The 20,301-nt window shown below is 34.8% G+C and overlaps 3 protein-coding genes and 2 non-coding genes across 8 annotated transcripts; 1 reads left to right on the forward strand and 4 right to left on the reverse strand.

The window, feature by feature from the left end:
* Positions 1 to 36: 36 nt before the first annotated feature.
* Positions 37 to 9,019, forward strand: LOC110801335 (uncharacterized). Of its 4 annotated transcripts, XM_022006686.2 has the most exons (12): positions 37 to 451; positions 1,009 to 1,074; positions 2,018 to 2,198; positions 2,295 to 2,491; positions 2,631 to 2,681; positions 3,269 to 3,360; positions 3,552 to 3,616; positions 4,617 to 4,708; positions 5,449 to 5,553; positions 5,643 to 5,844; positions 6,572 to 6,713; positions 8,690 to 9,019. In XM_022006686.2, exons 1-10 carry the CDS (start codon positions 164 to 166, stop codon positions 5,778 to 5,780), a joined length of 1,275 nt encoding a protein of 424 aa, XP_021862378.2. In that variant the 5' UTR covers positions 37 to 163; the 3' UTR covers positions 5,781 to 5,844; positions 6,572 to 6,713; positions 8,690 to 9,019. The 4 variants fall into 4 exon arrangements, with proteins under 4 accessions (XP_021862378.2, XP_056687295.1, XP_021862377.2 ...); XM_056831317.1 differs by having other exon boundaries at positions 5,643 to 6,713; XM_022006685.2 differs by lacking the exon at positions 6,572 to 6,713 and having other exon boundaries at positions 8,614 to 9,019.
* Positions 6,207 to 8,796, reverse strand: LOC110801336 (probable aquaporin NIP5-1). The gene is made up of 4 exons (XM_022006688.2): positions 8,663 to 8,796; positions 7,547 to 7,966; positions 6,827 to 6,888; positions 6,207 to 6,693 (listed from the first exon to the last, which is right to left on the reverse strand). Exons 1-4 carry the CDS (start codon positions 8,789 to 8,791, stop codon positions 6,534 to 6,536), a joined length of 771 nt encoding a protein of 256 aa, XP_021862380.1. The 5' UTR covers positions 8,792 to 8,796; the 3' UTR covers positions 6,207 to 6,533.
* Positions 9,020 to 11,023: 2,004 nt separating the features above from the next.
* Positions 11,024 to 14,977, reverse strand: LOC110801349 (probable aquaporin NIP5-1). The gene is made up of 4 exons (XM_022006699.2): positions 14,617 to 14,977; positions 12,544 to 12,963; positions 12,346 to 12,407; positions 11,024 to 11,435 (listed from the first exon to the last, which is right to left on the reverse strand). The coding sequence occupies exons 1-4, from the start codon at positions 14,728 to 14,730 to the stop codon at positions 11,237 to 11,239; spliced, it is 795 nt and encodes a 264-aa protein (XP_021862391.1). The 5' UTR covers positions 14,731 to 14,977; the 3' UTR covers positions 11,024 to 11,236.
* A 2,895-nt stretch (positions 14,978 to 17,872) lies between these two features.
* On the reverse strand, positions 17,873 to 17,946 carry TRNAV-AAC (transfer RNA valine (anticodon AAC)). The gene has a single exon. It is a non-coding gene; the product is annotated as a tRNA-Val (tRNA).
* A 1,120-nt stretch (positions 17,947 to 19,066) lies between these two features.
* On the reverse strand, positions 19,067 to 19,140 carry TRNAV-AAC (transfer RNA valine (anticodon AAC)). The gene has a single exon. It is a non-coding gene; the product is annotated as a tRNA-Val (tRNA).
* Positions 19,141 to 20,301: the final 1,161 nt, after the last annotated feature.

Below are 20,301 nucleotides of genomic sequence, written 5' to 3' on the forward strand. Positions count from 1 at the left end.
TAATTGTTTACTTTTTCATAATTATTTTCTCTCTTAAACCTTAAACCCCTTTCCCTCTTTCCCTCTCCCAATTCATCTTTCTAGGGTTTAAGCCCTACACTATGCTTCTTCTAACTCTCAAATTTGAAAATTCCCCCAAATTCTTTGTGCAAATCTCTTAAAAATGGCTGCTAATTACTTGTTTTGTAGAGCTTCTGCAACTAAAATCATCAACTCTTCCCAATTGTTAAACCCTTTAAGCAAAACCCTTGCTTCTTCCAATACTCCATTATCGTACCAATTCCTTAGATATGTTCATACTACATTCTCTGGAAATGCATTTCAAAAAATTCCCAGAAAAAATTCAAGGAATATGTCAACATTCCCTGATTATAATCTCCCGGATACAGCTTTCGGCCTTGATTCTCGTGTTCCTGCTACTATTATCACTGGATTTCTTGGCTCTGGCAAGGTTTATTTCTTTCTTCTTAATCTAACTTTTGTTTGCTCATTTGGAAAATTGAGGTTAAATAAGATTACCCCACTAATTAGAGAGTAATTTTCTTGCTTTATCATGTGCTTTTTGGAGGCATAGGTGTTATAGTTTGAAATTAGTTAAAGATGTTATTTTTTTCCTTTTTATTTTACAGTTTTGAGTGTTATTGTTGTTATAATGCATGCAATTTTGTGCTAAATGCTACTCCCACCGTTCCACTATAATAATAGGTCACATTTGTTTTGAGGTCATTTTTAAGGAATTTGCTCGGAATAAGATTTATGTTTGATTTTTAACTTTTGTTGAGAACAAGCATCTTATTATGATACTACAGATCAAAGTAATCTCAAATCCTTAAAAAAAATAAGATTGTTATGGACATTTTGGCCTATTATTTTGGGATATCCCAAAGTAGAAATTTGGCCTACAAAATTGTGGTAGAGGGAGTATGAGTGTAGTGTATTTGATAAGTTGGGGATTTTTCAGTTACTTCATATGATTAAAAGATTGTTTGATTTGTGTTGTTTTGGCAGACTACTCTGCTGAATCATATCCTGACAGCTAATCACGGCAAGCGCATCGCTGTCATCGAAAATGAGGTATCTATATCCATATTTCTTCAGCTAAGTGTTCTTAGTGTGTTTGATCATCCTAGTGTGTAAAATTGCAACAAGGAGACATGCTTATTAGTTTACAGACGTTCAACCAATTGTGTACTCAACTAAAAGAACCTGCATTTGGGATTTTGTAACTGTATTCGAGTTACTATTGACCTGAACAGCTGAACTTTCTTTTTTACCTAGTGATTCGTAGCCCCAAGTCCTAGATAACCTACCAATAGTAGAACTATAGAAGTAATCACGAATTCACAATAACAATGACATCAAGGAGAAAATACCATGCGTATTTGGAGTTTTGGGCACCGTTGAGTATCGTTTGATTTATGCAACTTGATTATATGGAAGATACATTACATACACCTCACGCCTACGGTGAGTGTATAGCACACACACCAGTCTTTATACCGCATAACAATTTTTAGGCAATGACGTTAATTTACAAAGGTAGTAACCCAAGTGAATGCAGCTTAGTATTTTATATTTAAAAATATTGACCTATAGAAACTCCTTTTCGCCTTTTATCAAAAGACATGATAAATGAAATAAGAATATCCAGTGGAGTTTACAGAAAATGTTCTTTTTCTCCTTGCATGTTTAATTGACCTAATATTGGCATATTGTAATGACCAAGAAAGCTTTCATGATACTGAGTGTGTAGGAATTGGGACTTACCTATTGGCTCATCATATCCTTAGGTAACCCTCATATATTCGTGCCCAAAAACCTTAATCTCTTGTGGACAAGTCTGAAGTAAGAAACTTTATCAATAATAACGTTTGAAACATTTTCCTCTGAAGTTCTAGGGAGTATGCTGCTATTCAGTGATTCTCAGCCAAATGCCCTCAGATTTTCTTAGCTAAAAGTTTTATTTTGGTCTTGAATCGTGATATTCTAATAGTCAACTCTTGCTTTGTGTATTCAGTTTGGGGAGGTAGACATTGATGGCTCTTTGGTTGCAAGCCACTCATCTTCTAATGAAGAAATTCTTATGGTCAATAATGGTTGTTTGTGCTGTACTGTACGCGGAGATCTAGTGAAAATGTTGATAGAGTTGGTTACGCAGAGGCGGGACAAGTTTGATCACATAATCATTGAGACAACAGGTAGTTCGTTCTTGCCATAGTTTTTGGCTTTAGCACTGAATGCAATGTCAGTAATATTTGAGTACTGGCTGCCATAACTTCAACTTTTTTAAACAGGTCTTGCGAAACCAGGTCCAGTAATTGAGACGTTTTGCAGTGATGAGATGGTATCACGTCATGTAAAACTTGATGGAGTTGTAACAATGGTTGATTCTAAACATGCTACGAGACATTTGAATGAAGTTAAACCAAGATTTGTTGTGAATGAGTGTACTGAACAAGTTGCTTATGCAGACCGAATCATTATAAATAAGGTGCTTTCTGTGTTCTAACCCCCTCCCCCTTCCTCGTGTTACGTTTATTATCATCTCTTGTAGGTTTTTGATGACCTTGAACTGTTTGTATCCTTGTTCCATACAAATTCTTTTTTTTGAAATTGTATTTTCTTTGCAGACAGATTTGGTGACTGAGGCAGACTTGGAAGTGTTGACAAAGAAAATCAGGGTAGGATTTCTATTATGTATTCTCATTGTTTACTCTTCTTGTTTGTCATACTGTGCAAAATTTCTATTATTTCCCCTCTTTACTAGTGCAAAATTGCTTCACACACATGTTTCTCAAGGACCGTTTAGTGTAGAAAGTATTGAATAGAGCTAAGGCCAGATGAATGCACCACAAAATAATGAAAATTTGTGGAAGTTCTTATCACAGAATAAGAGATGCTAATCGTTGTTGTGATGAGTTACTTGTCCAAGGGAGAATCTTCTGTTTCTCTGAGTAAAGCCAACAATTGGCCTTGATTAATTTTACATTTTCTTTGGGATTACTTGTTGAGAGTAACACAGGATAATACTTGCTAATCGTTATTGTGTTGCATTGCAACGTGATGAGATTCTATTCATAGGGAGAAGCTTCTGTTTCTTTGAATTAGGACAATTGGTACTAATTATACCATATTTTCTTCGGGGTTGATTGATGAGCTTATTGCAGTATTGCTCCAAGCCATGAAAATGTTATTGAGATAATGCCCTATGATGGAATCTTATATGGAGATGAATTTACACTATGTGTGATGTTTCTTTCTTCTGCAGCATATAAATGGGATGGCACAAATACAGCACACAAAATATGGAGTTGTGGACATTGACTATGTTTTGGGAGTAGGTGGATATGATCTTGACAGGTCAGATTTTGTTGTTTATACTTTATAGTCAGTGATCTTATGATTCATGAGTGGATTTGAGACTTGCCTGAGATGGTTTCCTAGATGCTTAATTGCTAACTTCACTAATTTCTCTTATTTCTTTCTAATGCTCATTGAGGATTAGTGAAAAACATGATATTATGTATTTATCTTTGCCTTGGGTTTTGCAGGGTTGAATCTGTTGTTCGATCAGATGATTCAGATTGTGCTAGTCATGAACATAAAAAGGATCATGGTGAGGAACACTTTTTTTGTTTCTGTCATTTAACAAGTTTTTGATCATGCTAGTCATGAACATAAAAAGGATCATGGTGAGGAACACTTTTTTTTGTTTCAGATTGTGCTAGTCTCTATGTTTAAGCTTCTGATACTGGAAGCTGGTAGTTGTTGCCTTTACTATGATATATTAGTACCTTTTTCTTATTATAACTTAAAGATGCTGCTTGACGTGTTACATGCGCTGGGACCAGGTGACAAACCAGTCCTTGGATAGCCAGATAACAAACAACAAAAAAGACAGTTATTATTTTTGGGGTTTTGTGTTTATTTGTTGCTAATCACCAGTGCACCACTAACCTAAAGTGAAATCCGGTCTGGGTTTTGAAATAGTGTCACTCCCTAATTCAAAAAAGGTTTTTGTTAACACATCCCTCGTTTTAAACAAAGTATTATTTACTATTCCACATCATATTTCTTGCCTAGACTGATCTAAATTCCTAACATAAGTAACGGATGAATGTCATAAGCTCATATTCATAATCCCAACCCTTTTAAGACTAATATGCCTGAGATCCTTGTTGCAAACAAGGGACGGAAATGATTGATAATGCAAAATACCCTAATGTATATGTGAAACATATATTCTTTTTAAATCCTGATCACTCCTAATTCCCTAATGTATACGTGTTAGAACCTTGCTTTTGTGTAGTTGAATATCCGGTGTTAAGTATCCATACCCATGTCTGAGTGTCGAGTATCAAAATAGTTGGGGTTAAATGAAGCTTCAGAACATGCCGAGAAACATATCAGTCGTGTAATAACTGCACGGGGATTGGAATTATGATAAGCACTATCCAAGTTAAAGAACTCAAAGTTAACTCATGGATTTTTTTTCCATATACATATTCTCCATGCTAGATTTAATTTGGTTGTTTCATCTTAGTACTGAGAATGATCTAAATCTAACATGTACAATAGTAAATGCCTCACCTACTTTTCCTCTGTTTTGTTAACAGAACATCATAAGGGCCATCATCATGATCATGCTCATGATTCTGCTGTGACAAGTGTCAGCATTGTTTCGGAAGGAACTATTGATCTTGATGAGGTAATGAGTATTGTTCTTAATCCTAAAAGCTTTCTTGTTTGGAATCAATGATTTACGCAAAGACATGTTGAAGAGTACAATAAACTTTTGATTCCCTCTTACCACTTTTTGTAATAACAAAAGCTGTTTTTGTGATGCAAGCACTACTGAAATCCTTTTTGTTACGGGCTTGAGCCAATGCATGATGCTACAAATTATCAAATTGAAAGATAGTTCTGAAACCATGCATACACTGATTTGCATTGCTGCACTGTCATCCAAAAGTTGCAGAATAAAATCTTTTATTGTTTTATGTTCTGGTTTATAAGAGCTAGTAAAGCTTATCTTAGTAGTTCCTGTTCATGTTAGTATGTTACCAGCTCATCTTAGCAGTTTTTTGTACGTTACTGTTAAGTCATGTATGAACATGAGCTTTAAAAATATAAATAAAAAATCACGTTCCTGGTGCATGCAATTATCTCTTTGATTCACCTCAAATCTTCCATGATGTGTTTCGGTTTTATATTTCTTTTTACTACCCGTGTTGTGTATAATTTGTGAAGATTTTCCTTAAGATAGGAAGACCTACTACTTATATACTACATATTACCTTTTTAAAACAATAACCATCCATCTTAATACCATTTTTTGATCCTAACCTTAATATCAATTTGATTAAGTAATAATGATTCTTTATTGTAGAAAGTTTGTGTACTTACTGTAAGAATCTTACAGCTTTATGCGTGGTTGTTTGTTTCTAGCTTGATGATTGGCTTGAAAGACTGATCGAGGAGAAGGCAGAAGACTTATACAGGTACAAGGGAGTCTTATCAGTGAATGGATCTGAACAACGTTATGTTCTACAGGTACTTGACCATAATTTCTGTTCCTTTTTTCTATTCTTGTTGTCATTGCACATTCGTTAAAACTTAGGTTTTCGGTGATGGTTCTTCAGGGTGTTCATACTATGTATGACGGTTGCCCGGGAAACACGTGGGCTCCGGATGAAAAGAGGATAAACAAACTGGTCTTTATAGGACGCGATTTGAATGAAACAAGGTTGCGAAAAGGCTTCAAAGGATGTTTAGCGTGACAAATTACCCGTTCATTTCAATGGATATAGCAGCTGCTTTAGCTTCAAGGATTGTGTACTAAGGGTGCGTTTTCTTCACTCTAATTCTCCATGTCGAAACTTGTATAGTTTTGATATTAGCTTATCTGAACTTATTAGCCATGAACTTCATTTATCTGAACTTATTAGCCATGGACATCATTTATCTGAACTTATTAGCCATGAACTTCATTTATCTGAACTTATCGGCCTTAAAACTTAACTTATCATAATTTGTGATTTGAACTTGGGTAAAACCCTTATGGCCCGAAAACTTATCCGATCTTGTAAGCTCCTGACGTAACATATTTTAACTTACTTTATTTGAATTTATTAGCCTTGAATTTAACTTATCTTTCCTGAAATAAGTGAAAGTTTTCGTGATATTGCTAGTGGCCACAACTCACATCACATGAATGTAGAATGTTGGAATTAATCTTTACAGAATATACAAGAGAATATTTACATATTCTCTATCAATGAAGAATGAGCAAACACATCCACCCCCCAAATAAATAAATAAACAATTACTCCCTCAGTCTCGTTTTACTTGCCCCATTTGACCATTTTTTGTGAGAGCTTTTTGGGTCAAATAGAGCAAGTAAAACGAGACTGAGGAAATATAAGTGACCAATCCGGCAATCCCCCTTTAGTAGGCTTTGCCTTGGTTAGCTTAGAATTGTTAAATATGTGTTAGACTGTAATTAAGGTTGTGAAGCGTCTTAAATAAGTTAATCACTCATCTTTGGGAAGCTTGATGAGTGCATAAACAGCAGCACCAAGAATAGCACCCAATGGCGGAGCCACCATGTATATCCATATTCCACGATACCTTCCTGTTGCTATGGCTGGTCCTAGTGTCCGTGCTGGGTTCATTGATGCACCCGTCATTGGCCTGCAACATTTTATGCCAAGGTAAACTAAGCTTTAGCTCAGTTTAGATACTGTAAAGCAGGTGTAGTTTGATTTGTGTATAATATTATTCACATTTTGTATCTTAAGTATCAACTAATCTTATAAATACTCACCCAATGATGAGAATGTCAAGCATGACGGCGCCACCAATTGCGACTCCTGCTAAGTCGCCCACCTGTAACCGGAGAAAAAGAGTGGCAAAATCAACTAATTGCGTTTTCTAGGATGATTTTGTGGTTGTCTTTAGGATACTTTCGAGACGAGGGCAGGCATAAACCATTTGCACAAATATTAAGACAAAAATGGAAAATTTGATTTAATATAACAAAATATGGATAAATTAAGAGAAAAGTGTAAAAAAGTGGGCGAGTGTAAGAAAAAAATGAATAAAGTAAGAGAAAGTGGGTGAAAAATTGTAAATATTGTGGGTTAAGAAGGGTAAGGGAGTAAATTTTTATGTCAAAAATAGAATAAAATAAAGTGTAAAGAACATAGTGAAACGGACTAAAACGGAAAGTGTAAAGATCATTTTGAAACGGAGGTAGTACACGCTTGTGTATGAGGCACAAAATAGTAGACCTGATCATCTTGGACCCGACCCGAAAAATGGCGGCTTTGGACAGCTTTTAAGCCGTTTTTCAGGCCCGTCTGATCACCCGTCCCGCTACTTTTTGCCCAAAATACTGGGTTTGAGCACCAAAAACCGGCTCAAAGTTTGGCCAAACCCATAATCGGCCCGAACTTTATGGTTGTGGCCCGACTAAGGCCGCCTTTTGATCAGGCCTACAAAATAGGGGGTAAGAAAAGTAAATAAGAGGGGAAAACAAACTTACAGCAGTATGGTCAGTAGCAACTGCGACGATGACAAACATGAGGATGAAAGTGGCAACAAACTCGAGCAGAAACGCCTGTCCGGAGCTAACAGAAGGCACGGTAACACCACCGGACATGAAAGGGTGGTAAGCGGCCTTGAGCAAGAAGGAAGCCGAGAGGGACCCGAGAATTTCGGCTAAGATGAAAATGGGTACTTGAGCCCATGGAAAATGCCCGAGGGCTGCGTATGCTAGCGTTACAGCCGGGTTCATATGGGCTTTCGAAATGTGACCGATTGATAAGACTAGTATTAGAACTGCTAGCCCGGAACATGCTGCGTTTCCGATTAAAGTTTCGATGCCGCTGAATTTTTGGTCTACTATTGGACCTGCTGCTGCTGTGAATACCAAGATGAACGTCCCTACGAATTCAGCACCTGCCTGTGAATTTTACAGAAACAAATTGTTGTTTAGTCTGTTGAACATGTACACTTGACGTTAAAGATGGTTGTGGGTCGGGTAAGGCTTCAGGCTAAGCCCATGGGCCGTGACCTGAATGGATCCAGCCCACGCGAAGCCTGTTTGTGTCGGGTCGGGTTGGGCCGAAACTTTTTAAAGTGGGCCCCAGACCCATGGGCCCTTGCGCCGGGCGTTTGTGCCTAAGCCTAATTCTACTAAATTTAGATGCTATAGGGTTGTCAAATCGGGTCATTGGTTGGTTACTGGCCGGGTATAATCGGTTCGGTTATAATCGGATAATGTAGTTGTGCGGGGTCATTGTACTTATGCGGGTTGAATGTGAATTTTTTTCGGGTCACTTCGGTTATTGTCAGAAATCGGTTGGATCTGGTCAATTTTTGACAGCCAACCTATTTTTCCAAAAAAAATGCGGCCCATGGCCCACTAATTTGTGTGCATGCCGGGTTGGGCCTGGGGCCTGCACGACCCACAGCCATCTTTACTTGAAATGAGATGACTGGACATTACTCGAACTAGCATGGCTTTTCTCAAACTGACCCGGCCTGAACCCGACTAGAAGCCCTAGAACATATGCACTTTACTGACATTCTTTCTTTCTTTCTGAACAGACAATTAGGTGTGTATAATAAACTTTTAGGAAATAAGAAGACTGCTTACCTTTTTAAGAACTGTGGTGTGGAACAGCTTGCTGGTTGATGGCTTCGACGATGGCTGACTCAACGGTGGTTCATTGGCCGACGCTGGTGTTACCGGTGGCAACGAGGTCACGTGGTTACTTGTCGACATTTTACGACAGTTTTAGCCTCGAGTTTTGTTTTTTTGCTGTGAATTTAGGGTTAGACACTTTACATATTACTGAAATTAGTAAGTCATCTGTATCGAATTCCTGTCTGTATATATGTACAGTTTTGTTTCCTTGACTTGCTCAAATGGGACTATGGGAAGCATGATTTACTTTCTCCTGTTATGAACTGTATATCTAAATTATACCAAAGTTGAACTTTTCTTGGTCAACCCTTTATCTTTCTAATCATTTCTTAAGTAATTTTTGAACCAAAATACTGCACTTGAGATAGTCAAATACTAAAATAATTCTCCATGTGTGCGAGACTGCAGGTTTATTTAAACGAAACGTATCTTCTTGCTTAACAAGTAAACTATATCCCACATCAATTATGTGTGCGAGAACTTGAAACGTTTCGTTCGGATCATAATGCTCGAGAAACGCCATATTAGTCGATTTTTCGAGTCTAAGGACGTACCTCTGTAACTCATACTTCATCTGTTTTACAATAGATGAATAATTTTGATTTTTATGCTATTTATTACTAACTTTGACCATAAATATCTTTAATTACATATTACGGAGTAATAAAAATTATAAAATTACATATTTTGAAAATAAAATATTGAGATAAACCACTAACTATTAAAAAAATAAATAAATTGTACTCCGTATTAGTATTTAGGAATAAATATTGTTTGAGTTAGTAAATGAAGAGTCTGGCAATTTAGTATAATGCATCTATTGTAAAATGGAGGAAGTATGCCTCTTTAGGTTTTCCAATTGCGTTTACGGCTATCGGGTGGACATTACAAATGAGAAATGACAATGAAGGACTTAATAATGATGAGTTTGACCAATTGACTGTTGGTTCAGTGGTGATTGGGGCTGAATTTGATAGGGAGGACCCATGTTTGATCTCCCGCAACAACAATTGGGAGGGAACTGTAACCAATTCACTCAGAACTCGCCCCAAATCCGGATTAGCCCTAAAGGTGAACCGGATGATACACCAAATAAAAATGATGATGAGTTTGTATGGAGTAGATAGGAAAATCTCATGTATACCAGTAATAAAAAGTCAAAGTTAGTATGTACTAACTCCGTTTCATACTGATCTTTACACTTTCCGTTTTAATCTGTTTCATAATGTTATTTACACTTTGCTTTATTCTATTTTTGGATATGAATATTTACTACCTTACCGTTCTTACCCACATTATTTACAATTTTCACCCACTTTCTTTTACTTTATTCATTTTTTTCTTACACCCACCTATTTTTTCACACATTTCTCTTACTTTATGCATATTTTATTATATTCAACCTACTTTACTACTTTTGTCTTAATATTTATGCAAATAGTAACCGCAAAAATCTTTATGAAACAAGAGGTAATACTCCGTAGTGTATATATATATATATATATGTGTGTGTGTGTGAATAATGATAGTCCCTCGACGGTTACACTTACTAAAAGACAGGGAGTATACTATACATCCTCCTATAAAATTGTATGCATTTCTAGAATGGTAATGTTCACACACAAGTTTTGGTGCATAATAGTCTAGTATTCCAATAAATTTGGATATTTTAGGCTTAAAATGGCGAGGAGTAAGTTTACAAGAATCTAACTTATGATCACCAAGAAAATGACAACAAATAGAAAATAGAATCTCTCTCCAAAACTATACTTTGCCGTCAATACAAAGGATATACAGTGTGATTTGCTTGGTCGTTTCTGCTACTTTAATACGTATTTGAGAGTTGAGACAGGAGTATCCTGAGGGATGAAACGTTTTTTTGGTGCTAGTAATTTGGAAACATAACCTTCCATATTTGGATTTGTTTATAAGAAGTGAAAAAACGTTTCAAGCAAACTTATTTCCCCGTATGTGGATTTATTTATTATTATTTTGGTGCGAATAAAGATGTTTGTGGGCCGGGCCAACCCGACTTGGCATGAAAAGCCTGACTCGGAACGAGCACGAAAAAGCATGGCCCGGCCCGGCCAATGTGCAATATAAATTACCAATTGGGGGTTGCAGGATTTGAATCTGATACCTATTGTATACAGACCTTTAATCTTAATCGCTAGTCTAAGACTTCATTATTACTGTTTTTGGAATGGATGGTACACTATGTGTGATTCGTGGATTTAAGTAGAGTTGTGTAAGTAAACAATTTAATTACTAATTTAATTACTAATCACACTGACAAATAATTAAACAAAATTAGCAAAACATTCCAAAAGTAACTTTCTTTGATGATAAATAACAACACACAAATGAAAATATATGGTGATATGGCATCAACAAATTTAGTTTAGTGATATATGCACCCACAATGCGGAAGGGACGTATGGCTTCATCGCTCTTCTCATATACAATGTCGTTTAGATAACACGGTGCGTTTCGTGTTGTGTCGTGTCGTACTCTCGTAATTAATTAGCGGCTAAAACTCTTAGCACGTTGAGGTGATCCATCACTTAAATCTTCCTTAATCTTGATTAGTGAGTACATGGCTGCTCCAAGAATGGCTCCTAGTGGTGGCGCCACCATGTATATCCATATTCCACGGTACCTTCCCGCCGCTATCGCCGGGCCTAGTGTCCTTGCCGGGTTCATCGACCCACCCGTACTTGACCTACATACAATCATACATTTACACCAATGAAATTACGTTTCAAATTCGTGTACTTTACTTTAATTACTTTAATTTCACTTCTTCCAAGGAAATCAACTTTGAAAAAATGTGAAATTCCTTGGAAGAAGTAAAATCCTCCTTGTAATTTATCACTTCCCTATCATTGGGATCAAGGCTTTAATATTGTACTTGTTATTCTTAAAGATGACTAGGGTCGGAATGGGCCCGTGTTTTGGGCTGAAAATAATTTTCTTGGGCATGAGTGGGCCTGCTTCACATAAAGCTCACTTGTTACGTGTCGAGCCATGTTTGCAGAACTTTTTCGAAGTCCGCCTCGAGCTCTTAATTTAACATGTCTAAGGCTCCGACGCTCCGTTCTATTGGACTTATTTTCATTGAACTTATATTATATGAACTTATCTGAACTTAATCTGACTTATTTTATCTGGAAAAAAAAAACTTATTTTGTCTGGAATAAACTTATTTGTGTTAAAACGTCTGAAAAAATTATTTTTGCTAAACTTAAATTATCTGAATCTTTCTGAACTAAAATGAACTTATTTTGTCTGAAATAAACTTAATTGTGTGTTAAAACGTTTGAAATATTATTTTTGCTAAACTTAAATTATCTGAATCTTTCTGAACTAAAATGAACTTATTTGAACTTGTTTTGTCTGAAATAATTCAAAATAAGTCGAACAGAATAGAGCCTAAGACCAATTTCACTTAATTTAATGTGATTCTCCGTGTTGGACCTGGACGTGCTGTGTTTTGTCGTGGTTTTTTTTCCCAAAAATGTAACCCGGGCCCAGCACACGACTTCGTGCTCATGCTGGTCTGACCCAGTGTCATCTCTAGTTGTTAGTAGTTATAGCTCACAAATTTATTATTGCGACAGTTGTTTACTCACCCAATGAGAAGTATGTCAAGTAGGATAGTACTCCCAATTGCAAGGCCCGCTAACTCGCCCACCTACAAAAAAAATGTTACATAATATTAAATTCACTCCTTTTCCCTCAAACAAAAAATTCACTCCTTAAAACTGTGCGTTAGCAAACATAAAACTCTACAAATTGCAATTAATATAGAACGGAAGAAGTATACTTACAGCACGAGAATCGGTAGCGACGGCCGTGATAACAAACATGAGGAAGAAAGTAGCAACAACCTCAAGCAAAAATGTCTGCCCAAAACTAGCAGTTGGAACAGTACCACCACCAGACATGAAAGGGTGATAACTTAGCTTAAGCAAAAACCCAGCTGAAATTCCTCCAGTTAATTGGGCCAGTATGTAAACGGGTACTTGGGCCCATGGAAAATGTTTTAGGGCCGCAAAAGCAAATGTAACAGCTGGGTTAATATGGGCCCCTGATATGTGGCCCAATGATAGGATTGCTATCATTGCTGCAAGCCCAGAACAAGCGGCGTTTCCTAACAGAGTTTCTGCTCCGTTAAATTTTTGGTTAACTATTGGTCCACCTGCTGCTGAAAATACTAGTATGAATGTTCCAATGAATTCTGCACCTGCCTGAATAATCACAAACATATACACTCAATGAAAATACTAGTATACCAATGATGTCTTGGCATAGTGGTTAAGACTGAGGGCCTGTGTATAATAGGTCTCAGGTTCAAATCTCCCCACCCCCATTTGTAATTTATATTGCCCTTGTGGCTCATTGGAATCAAAAAAAAAAATTGAAAATACTAGTATAAAAATAAAATAAAATAAAACACTAGTATGAATGTTGATCGAATAGCAACTAAGGACGTTAATGAGCCGATAAGTTCGATCAAAACTAATTCGAAATTCGTTAATTAATAAATGATCGAGTACGAAAGAAACTTTCATACTCATTTAATAAATGAGACTAGCTCGAACAAATAACTTAAAATTCGACTCTATGCAAAATCTTTATTCATTGAGCATGTCAAATTGTGAATGGATGTTGATCGAATATCGATTAAGGATGCCAATGAGTCGATATGTTTGTGAACAACTTGTGAATAATTTCGGTCAAAACGAGGTCGAAATTTGTTAATCAATTAATAATTGAGTATGAAAGAAATTTTGATACTCATTTAATAAAATGAGACTAGCTCGAACGAATAACTTAAAATTCGACTCGTTCATGCTTACAAACAACGTAATTAACTCTGTTTGTGTTCATTTATAAACTCATTCGTATTCATTTATAAGTTCGTTATAGCTCGAATTTTAAATTTTAAAATTCAAAAAATCGTTACCACGATTCTATTTTAAGATATGAATAAATGAATTATCTCTTTATTTCCTTTTATTTGCTCCAATTTATCAATCTTTATGTGAACTTTTAGGTCAAAATGAGTTAAGTAAAACGAGGTTGAGGGAGTAATACATTTAAAACAATTATAGAACTCCGTAGTAAATATTACAAAACATAACCATAATATATTCTAGTAGATATAAAGTATTGTACTATTGTAGTATTGTCTCTTTATCTCATTTTATTTGCTTCAATTTACCAATCTTTATGAGATTTTTTAGGTCAAAATGAAGTAAGTAAAAAATATTACAAAACATAACCATAATATATTCTAGTAGATATAAAGTATATATTGTAGTATCACTACTAATTAAGTATAACATGCAAACTTTTTATTTGAATTAAATATTTATATTTTTAGAACATTAAATTTTTATAATTTTTACGAATTTGAGATTTAACTTTATAGTTTACATGGATGCATATGTTCTCATATAACATACCGCAATAAGCTAGGGCGAGTGGAGAAGTTCTTGAAACATATTCACACAATACTTCCCTAGACAGAAACTTTTTCTTCGAATTAACCTACTCACACAATACTTCTCCTACATAGACAACTTTTTCTAGGAAATTAAGATTACGTGAGTTGATCTTTCTAATACCAGCCTCGATCAGATCAAGATCGTTCAGTATCACTGTCGGTTTCCATTTTTTGGTTTTGAAAGTGATATGATTTAGATTGAATCATAAAATAAATAAATAAATAAGTCATATTTATAGTAATCTGTTGATTTTGAAAACTGACAACAAAAAATCAGAAACTACTTTTTGTGGTTTAATATTTTGGATTTTAGTTTGCACCAAAAAAAAAAATAAAAAAAATTGGATTTTAGTTTTGTAAAAAACAGAAAACTGAAAACAAAAAACGATACCTTTTGAAGAAGTGAGATCCTGGCCTCCTTAGTGGTGAACTGCTTAATTAACGGCCGGTCACTAAAAGACGCCGGAGTTGCTGACGGCGACACCCCATTATTGTCCATTGCCATATTTTTCCGTTTGAGGTAGTTTTTCTAGTTGATCAACCACCTTAATTAATCAAATATAACAAACTTAATTTACGCTTTCTTTATAGACTATGACACTCTTCAATCTTTACGTACAAATAGATATTGGTACGTTAATTACATTACATTAATCTCTATTTATATATGTGAAGATATATATATAATAAATTAATAAGGTAAGGAGTCTTAGATCTCCCAATGTATGACATGCATGATCCATGCATACATGAAATTACTCTTAATATGGAATGAAATTATTCTGTTTGGTCCGATTTTGGGTTTTATTTAATTCGTTTTTCCTAACTTCGTGGCTCATAAAAGTAGCAAGTTAAGCAATGCAAGAATGGTGGAAGAATTTAAAAGTCTCTATCATATAGAATCTATATTAAGTCATCAATTAATTTATATATTCTTATTTGTATAATAGTATTTGATTAATTACTTAAACATTCATCAACTAAACACTTAGTGCCTTTTTTCTGTATTATGCTTCGTATATTATATACTACATTTGTTCCTGAAAGTTTATGAAAACTTAACCGGAAATTCACACCATTATATACATCAAACGTTATCATTTAAGATCTTATTAGGTTGGTGTCGATATGTATGAGATTTTTTATTCTTAGAAAAAAAATTTGGTTAATAAAGTAATACTAATGTAATGCTAATTAGAGTTAATATGAGAAAGGCCTTGATTTATTCGAACACTAGCTTAGGCATTAATTTTGTTAGAATATATATAATATCTTTTTAAGTTTTTATTATTATGTACATAATTTTGGTGATTGATTGATTCATTGTAATGAAGGAATTAATCGGTGAGATTTATTATTGCCTTAATCATGTATTTATACAAATTACAAGGTAGGCTAAACTAGCTAAATATAGCTTACACAATCAACTATAATCAATCACCAAGATTATGTACATAATAAAAGATATTATATACATATTCTAACAAATTTGAAGAACCTTATATACATTTTCTCAATGTTAAGTGATGTATACGAGTATGAACTAATAACGCAACAATTAAATTAAGAGTAGACGATAATAATAAGTATAAGATATAAAAAGTCAATTTAGCACACTTTAGGAGAAAATGAGATTAATGGCAATATTATTGATGTAAATGTTGACTTTTGTTTTTTGAGGGGATGTTAATGTTGACCTTGATTATAAATAAGTAACTTGATTATGCATGAACAGGGTAGTAAGCTAAGATCTAGAATCGTTTTCATTTCTAAGCAAAATCCATGTGATATATGGAGTGTTATTATGTCCTTCTTGTTATTTTTACAAAATATTTTGTAAAATTATTACGTTGTATTTCTTCTTTGTGTTTGCTTCAATTCACGTTCCAACCAATTAATGTACATTATGTACGTACTGTTGCTTGCCGTTATTGCAGTTCCTTCAACATATATTTTCTCCGTTTCTGAAAGTTCTTTACGCTTTGGAATATGTGTCCAAAATATGAAAATTTTGGCCGTAAATTGTCACTATTATATACATTAAAACGTTACGTATAAGATCTTGTTAAATTGGTCTCAATATGTATTTTCAGAATATCAACTTTTTATAATTTTTCCACATACGAAATTTGATATATTAATAGTTAAATATTGCATTGGAGCCCGCTTGTGGCTATACATTAATATATTCTTTTTCTTTGGATAAGCCTGCATGTGGCGCGACCTGGCAAATAATGTTCGTTGTACCTTATAAGATACAACCGGTTGTACCATGTATGAGCCTCGTGTTAAATTTAATCTTAAAAAGAGTTTTAAATTTGTCAATTTAATTATGAAGTTCGGTCCAATTACAAGACAACTATCAAAGACACCAACAACAATAATAGAAAAAAGGATGAAAAGAAGAGGGACAGTAATTGATTTGATGAGCAATTGACCAATTATAAAGTTTGTGTACCAATGTACCATGAGTCCATGAATAATAGACCATGGGAAATTGGGACCAAGGTCAAGCCTTATTAAAAGGGTTATGGCTAGATCTGGTTATTTGACATGGTAGCCTAATGGCTATAGCCGTATAGAACTAGGGTCAAGTTAGTAGGATTTTGATTGGACATGACTCTTATTAGACAGGGCGACATGGTCAATATAAGGTCAAATTTATAACAAAATAATTTTAAAAAATAAAATAGTGATAGATATAAAAAAAATGTGTATAAATTTATATTCACTTGTATTCTTATAGGGCTATTTTTTCAATTTTCCTTGCTCGTTTTTCGACCAACTACTACATGCTTTTGACACGCACCAACCCCAATCCGACCCAAGATTAGTTGTGACAAACCTATTAATTGCTTTTATTAGACATGACTTTTATTGTGTCATACCGGCGTATTAATTACTTATACTTTTTTAAAACTAGTTTTATTATAGAATTTATTGAAGGAGAAAAAAGTTCTACAATCATTCCGCTTCTTAAATTATCGAACTTTCGGTACCAGTAAAGATGGTTGTGGGCCAGGCCGGGTCGAGCCCACGGGTCGTGAGCCTAACTGGGACACGGACCCACATCAGGCCCACGTTCTATCGTGCCGGGCCAAAAAGTTCAAAACAGGGCCCAAGTCCACGGGCTTTCGTGCCGGCCAACCCGTCGTGCCTACGGCTAATTTTACTAAATTTAGCGTGGTTTGTCGGGTCGTGTCTTGTCGTGCTTTTTCTAAAAAATTAAGGCCCATGCCCAGCTCACGGCCACGACTTCGTGCCCGTGTAGGATCGGGCTTTTTTCATGTTGGGCTGGGCCAGGTTTCGGGCCAACCCAGCCCTGCCCACAGCCATCTTTACTTACCGGTAGAGTCTGGTGCGGTTTTTTGATCGGTGATTCGGTGAACAGGCAATAAATGAAGAACAAGAAGAAGCTACTTCCTTCTTGCTTTGGGCCCAAATAGATCTAATGAGTAGTAAGTTGGGCTGGTATATAGGACAATGTGAAAAAAGTATCTGGGCCGACATGTTGGCCAATCGAATGGGTTTTATTTGATGGGCTGAGAATTAAAGACCATTCACATGCTTAGTGGTACTAATTTCTATTTATTCCGGATTTTAGGGTGAATTTAAATAAATAAAAAGGACAGAGAACCCAAAAAGTTTGGCTTCGCCCAGGCTCGAACTGGGGACCTTCAGTGTGTTAGACTGACGTGATAACCAACTACACCACGAAACCTTTGTTGTGTAGTTGAGTGTAAGCAACACAAATATATTTGTAGTATTTATTTTTAAAGAAATCCCCCGTATATGATTTGCGTAAAATTTTCCTTCAACAAGTTCACGTATTTTTTTCCCATTCATGCATGAAATACAAGTAAGAGACCCTTCTCTCGAGAAAAATTTATAATATATTACTAATAAAAAATTCAAAAGAAATTGCAGGCTATTACGAGTATCAATGCGATAATCAGAATTTACTAGATGTCCTACATTTACTATTTATTAAATATGTCAGTTTATTTACTAGAAGTCCTACCTGGCTACATTTGCTAACTATTAAATCTGCCATTCTTATTACTTTTTTGAACAAGTACAGTAGTTCACAAATATAATTTCCCAACTTTTACCCCCACTAATTACTAAATGCCCATCCAAGTAATTTTATGCACTCCATACAAATTTTAAAATAAATTTCCCTTTTCAGAAAGGAAAATTTCTCGGACATTATATGATCTATATAATCCACTTTTACACCAAAAGGAATCAAAATGGTTACAAAGTGATCTAAGATGGAGGGAGTAAGATTTATCCAACCTACCTATATGATATAATTCATATAAATAAGGAATATTCTTACGTGAATCTGTTCCATAATAATATTAAGGTGGACCCACAACCAATAATTTTTCCTAGCACTTTTTTATATAATAGTGACATTTATTGTTCATATAGTTACTTTAATTAATTAAACACCAAATTTCTTAGATATAGTAACTTTTGTATCATAGTAACCTATGTTTTTAAAATTTAATATTGATTTAAAATCATATTATTCAAGCACAACTTATATCAACAACCCCAATTTGATTTTCCCCCCCCATAATAATCATAATAAACATGCCAAAATAAATTAGGAACAAGGTATTAACCTCCTTTTAGGCATGGTCCACAATAAATTTAGTATATACCAAGTCCATTTAAGAATTGGTGTATACGGAAAAAGACAAAGGAATTACAAGTATGAAAGTTTATGAGAATAGAAAGATTGGTAATTGCTAGGAATTAGGAGAACTAAATTTGCTATATGCCGGTTTTTAGGTTCGAATAAAAAAATCAGACAGAGAACCCAAAAAATTTGGCTTCGCCCAGGCTCGAACTGGGGACCTTCAGTGTGTTAGACTGACGTGATAACCAACTACACCACGAAACCAAGTTGCCTAAAATAGCAAGTATTAACATATGACAAAGTACGTGATTTGAGTGTAATTTTTCTTAAAAAAAATTCACGCATATGCTTTCCCAACTTTGCACTACAAGCAAAATGCAATCCACTAAATCCCCATCCTAGATTCGTAGCAATTCTATGCACTAGCTTACCGACTTATTGTTCTAGTCCGTTTCATTATGTTTTTTATATTATGTTTTATATTACTTTTGGACATAAAAAATTCGAAAATGATAAAGGTCGCAACATGCGACCTTTAAGCCGTGTCACAATGATGACGTGGCAGGCTTATGTGTCATGATTTAAATTGGAAATTAAAATATTTAACTTATATTTTTTATTATACATGTTATAAAAAAAGGTAGGAAAATCTTAATATTCTAATTTTTTCCCTTTTTTATATCGGCTACCTTATTTACATATTTTCGTAGTAGAAATATTGAATTAATAGTAAAAATATTATGATGACGCGTAGCCTACGTGGCGCTTATATGTACCAATTAAATTGCGACACGTAAGATTGCGACAATTAAATGTTGTCGCAACTTGCGACCTTTATCATCGTCCAAAAAAATTACTATTTTTCCCTTCTTAATTATCCACTACATTTACAACTGTTATTTGCTTATAAGATTACAGTATAAAATGTCATGCATGGTGCATAAACACTAGTATTATACTCTAGGTAAAGGTCAATGATAATGTAAATTTCCATAAAAAAATGATAATGTAAACTTATACGGAGTATTTCAATAGATCCTAAACCATTACGGAGTATAAATTTGAATCTAGTAAAATCTTGTTAGTTATTTTAAAATTGAATATCAATACAGTTAATTCGAATCTACGTGTTGCTGATTTCATCCTCCCTAACCACGAATGGGATAGTGATAAATTAAAATCTATAGTTCCTCCCGCCTTAGCTATGAAAATTAAGGGATTACCTATTCCAACTAGAGACCTTGAGGATTCTCCAATTTGGGGAGCTACTTCGACGGGAGAGTTTTCCGTCAAATCCGCGACTTGGATAGCTCATGGGTTACCTTTCTCTTCCCATACTTGGAACTATAACTGGATCTGGAGCTTAGACGTCCCACCTAAAATTGTTATTTTTATATGGCAAATTTGCCATAATAGCATTCCTGT

The sequence above is a fragment of the Spinacia oleracea genome, chromosome 6 (assembly GCF_020520425.1).
Source record: "Spinacia oleracea cultivar Varoflay chromosome 6, BTI_SOV_V1, whole genome shotgun sequence".
Taxonomy (NCBI): domain Eukaryota; kingdom Viridiplantae; phylum Streptophyta; class Magnoliopsida; order Caryophyllales; family Amaranthaceae; genus Spinacia; species Spinacia oleracea.

What these genes read in the sequence shown, in the direction of transcription:
- LOC110801349 (XM_022006699.2), bottom strand. Translation starts at nt 14,730, where the DNA reads ATGGCAATGGACAATAATGGGGTGTCGCCGTCAGCAACTCCGGCGTCT. An exon ending in GGATCTCACTTCTTCAAAAG is followed by an intron (nt 12,964 to 14,616) that starts GTATCGTTTTTT and finishes GTGATTATTCAG; the next exon opens with GCAGGTGCAGAATTCATTGG. An exon ending in TCGCTACCGATTCTCGTGCT is followed by an intron (nt 12,408 to 12,543) that starts GTAAGTATACTT and finishes TTTTTTTTGTAG; the next exon opens with GTGGGCGAGTTAGCGGGCCT.
- LOC110801335 (XM_056831317.1), top strand. Translation starts at nt 164, where the DNA reads ATGGCTGCTAATTACTTGTTTTGTAGAGCTTCTGCAACTAAAATCATC. An exon ending in TGTTGACAAAGAAAATCAGG is followed by an intron (nt 2,682 to 3,268) that starts GTAGGATTTCTA and finishes TTTCTTCTGCAG; the next exon opens with CATATAAATGGGATGGCACA. An exon ending in GGTGGATATGATCTTGACAG is followed by an intron (nt 3,361 to 3,551) that starts GTCAGATTTTGT and finishes TGGGTTTTGCAG; the next exon opens with GGTTGAATCTGTTGTTCGAT.
- LOC110801336 (XM_022006688.2), bottom strand. Translation starts at nt 8,791, where the DNA reads ATGTCGACAAGTAACCACGTGACCTCGTTGCCACCGGTAACACCAGCG. An exon ending in ACACCACAGTTCTTAAAAAG is followed by an intron (nt 7,967 to 8,662) that starts GTAAGCAGTCTT and finishes TAAAATTCACAG; the next exon opens with GCAGGTGCTGAATTCGTAGG. An exon ending in CTTGACATTCTCATCATTGG is followed by an intron (nt 6,694 to 6,826) that starts GTGAGTATTTAT and finishes AAAATGTTGCAG; the next exon opens with GCCAATGACGGGTGCATCAA.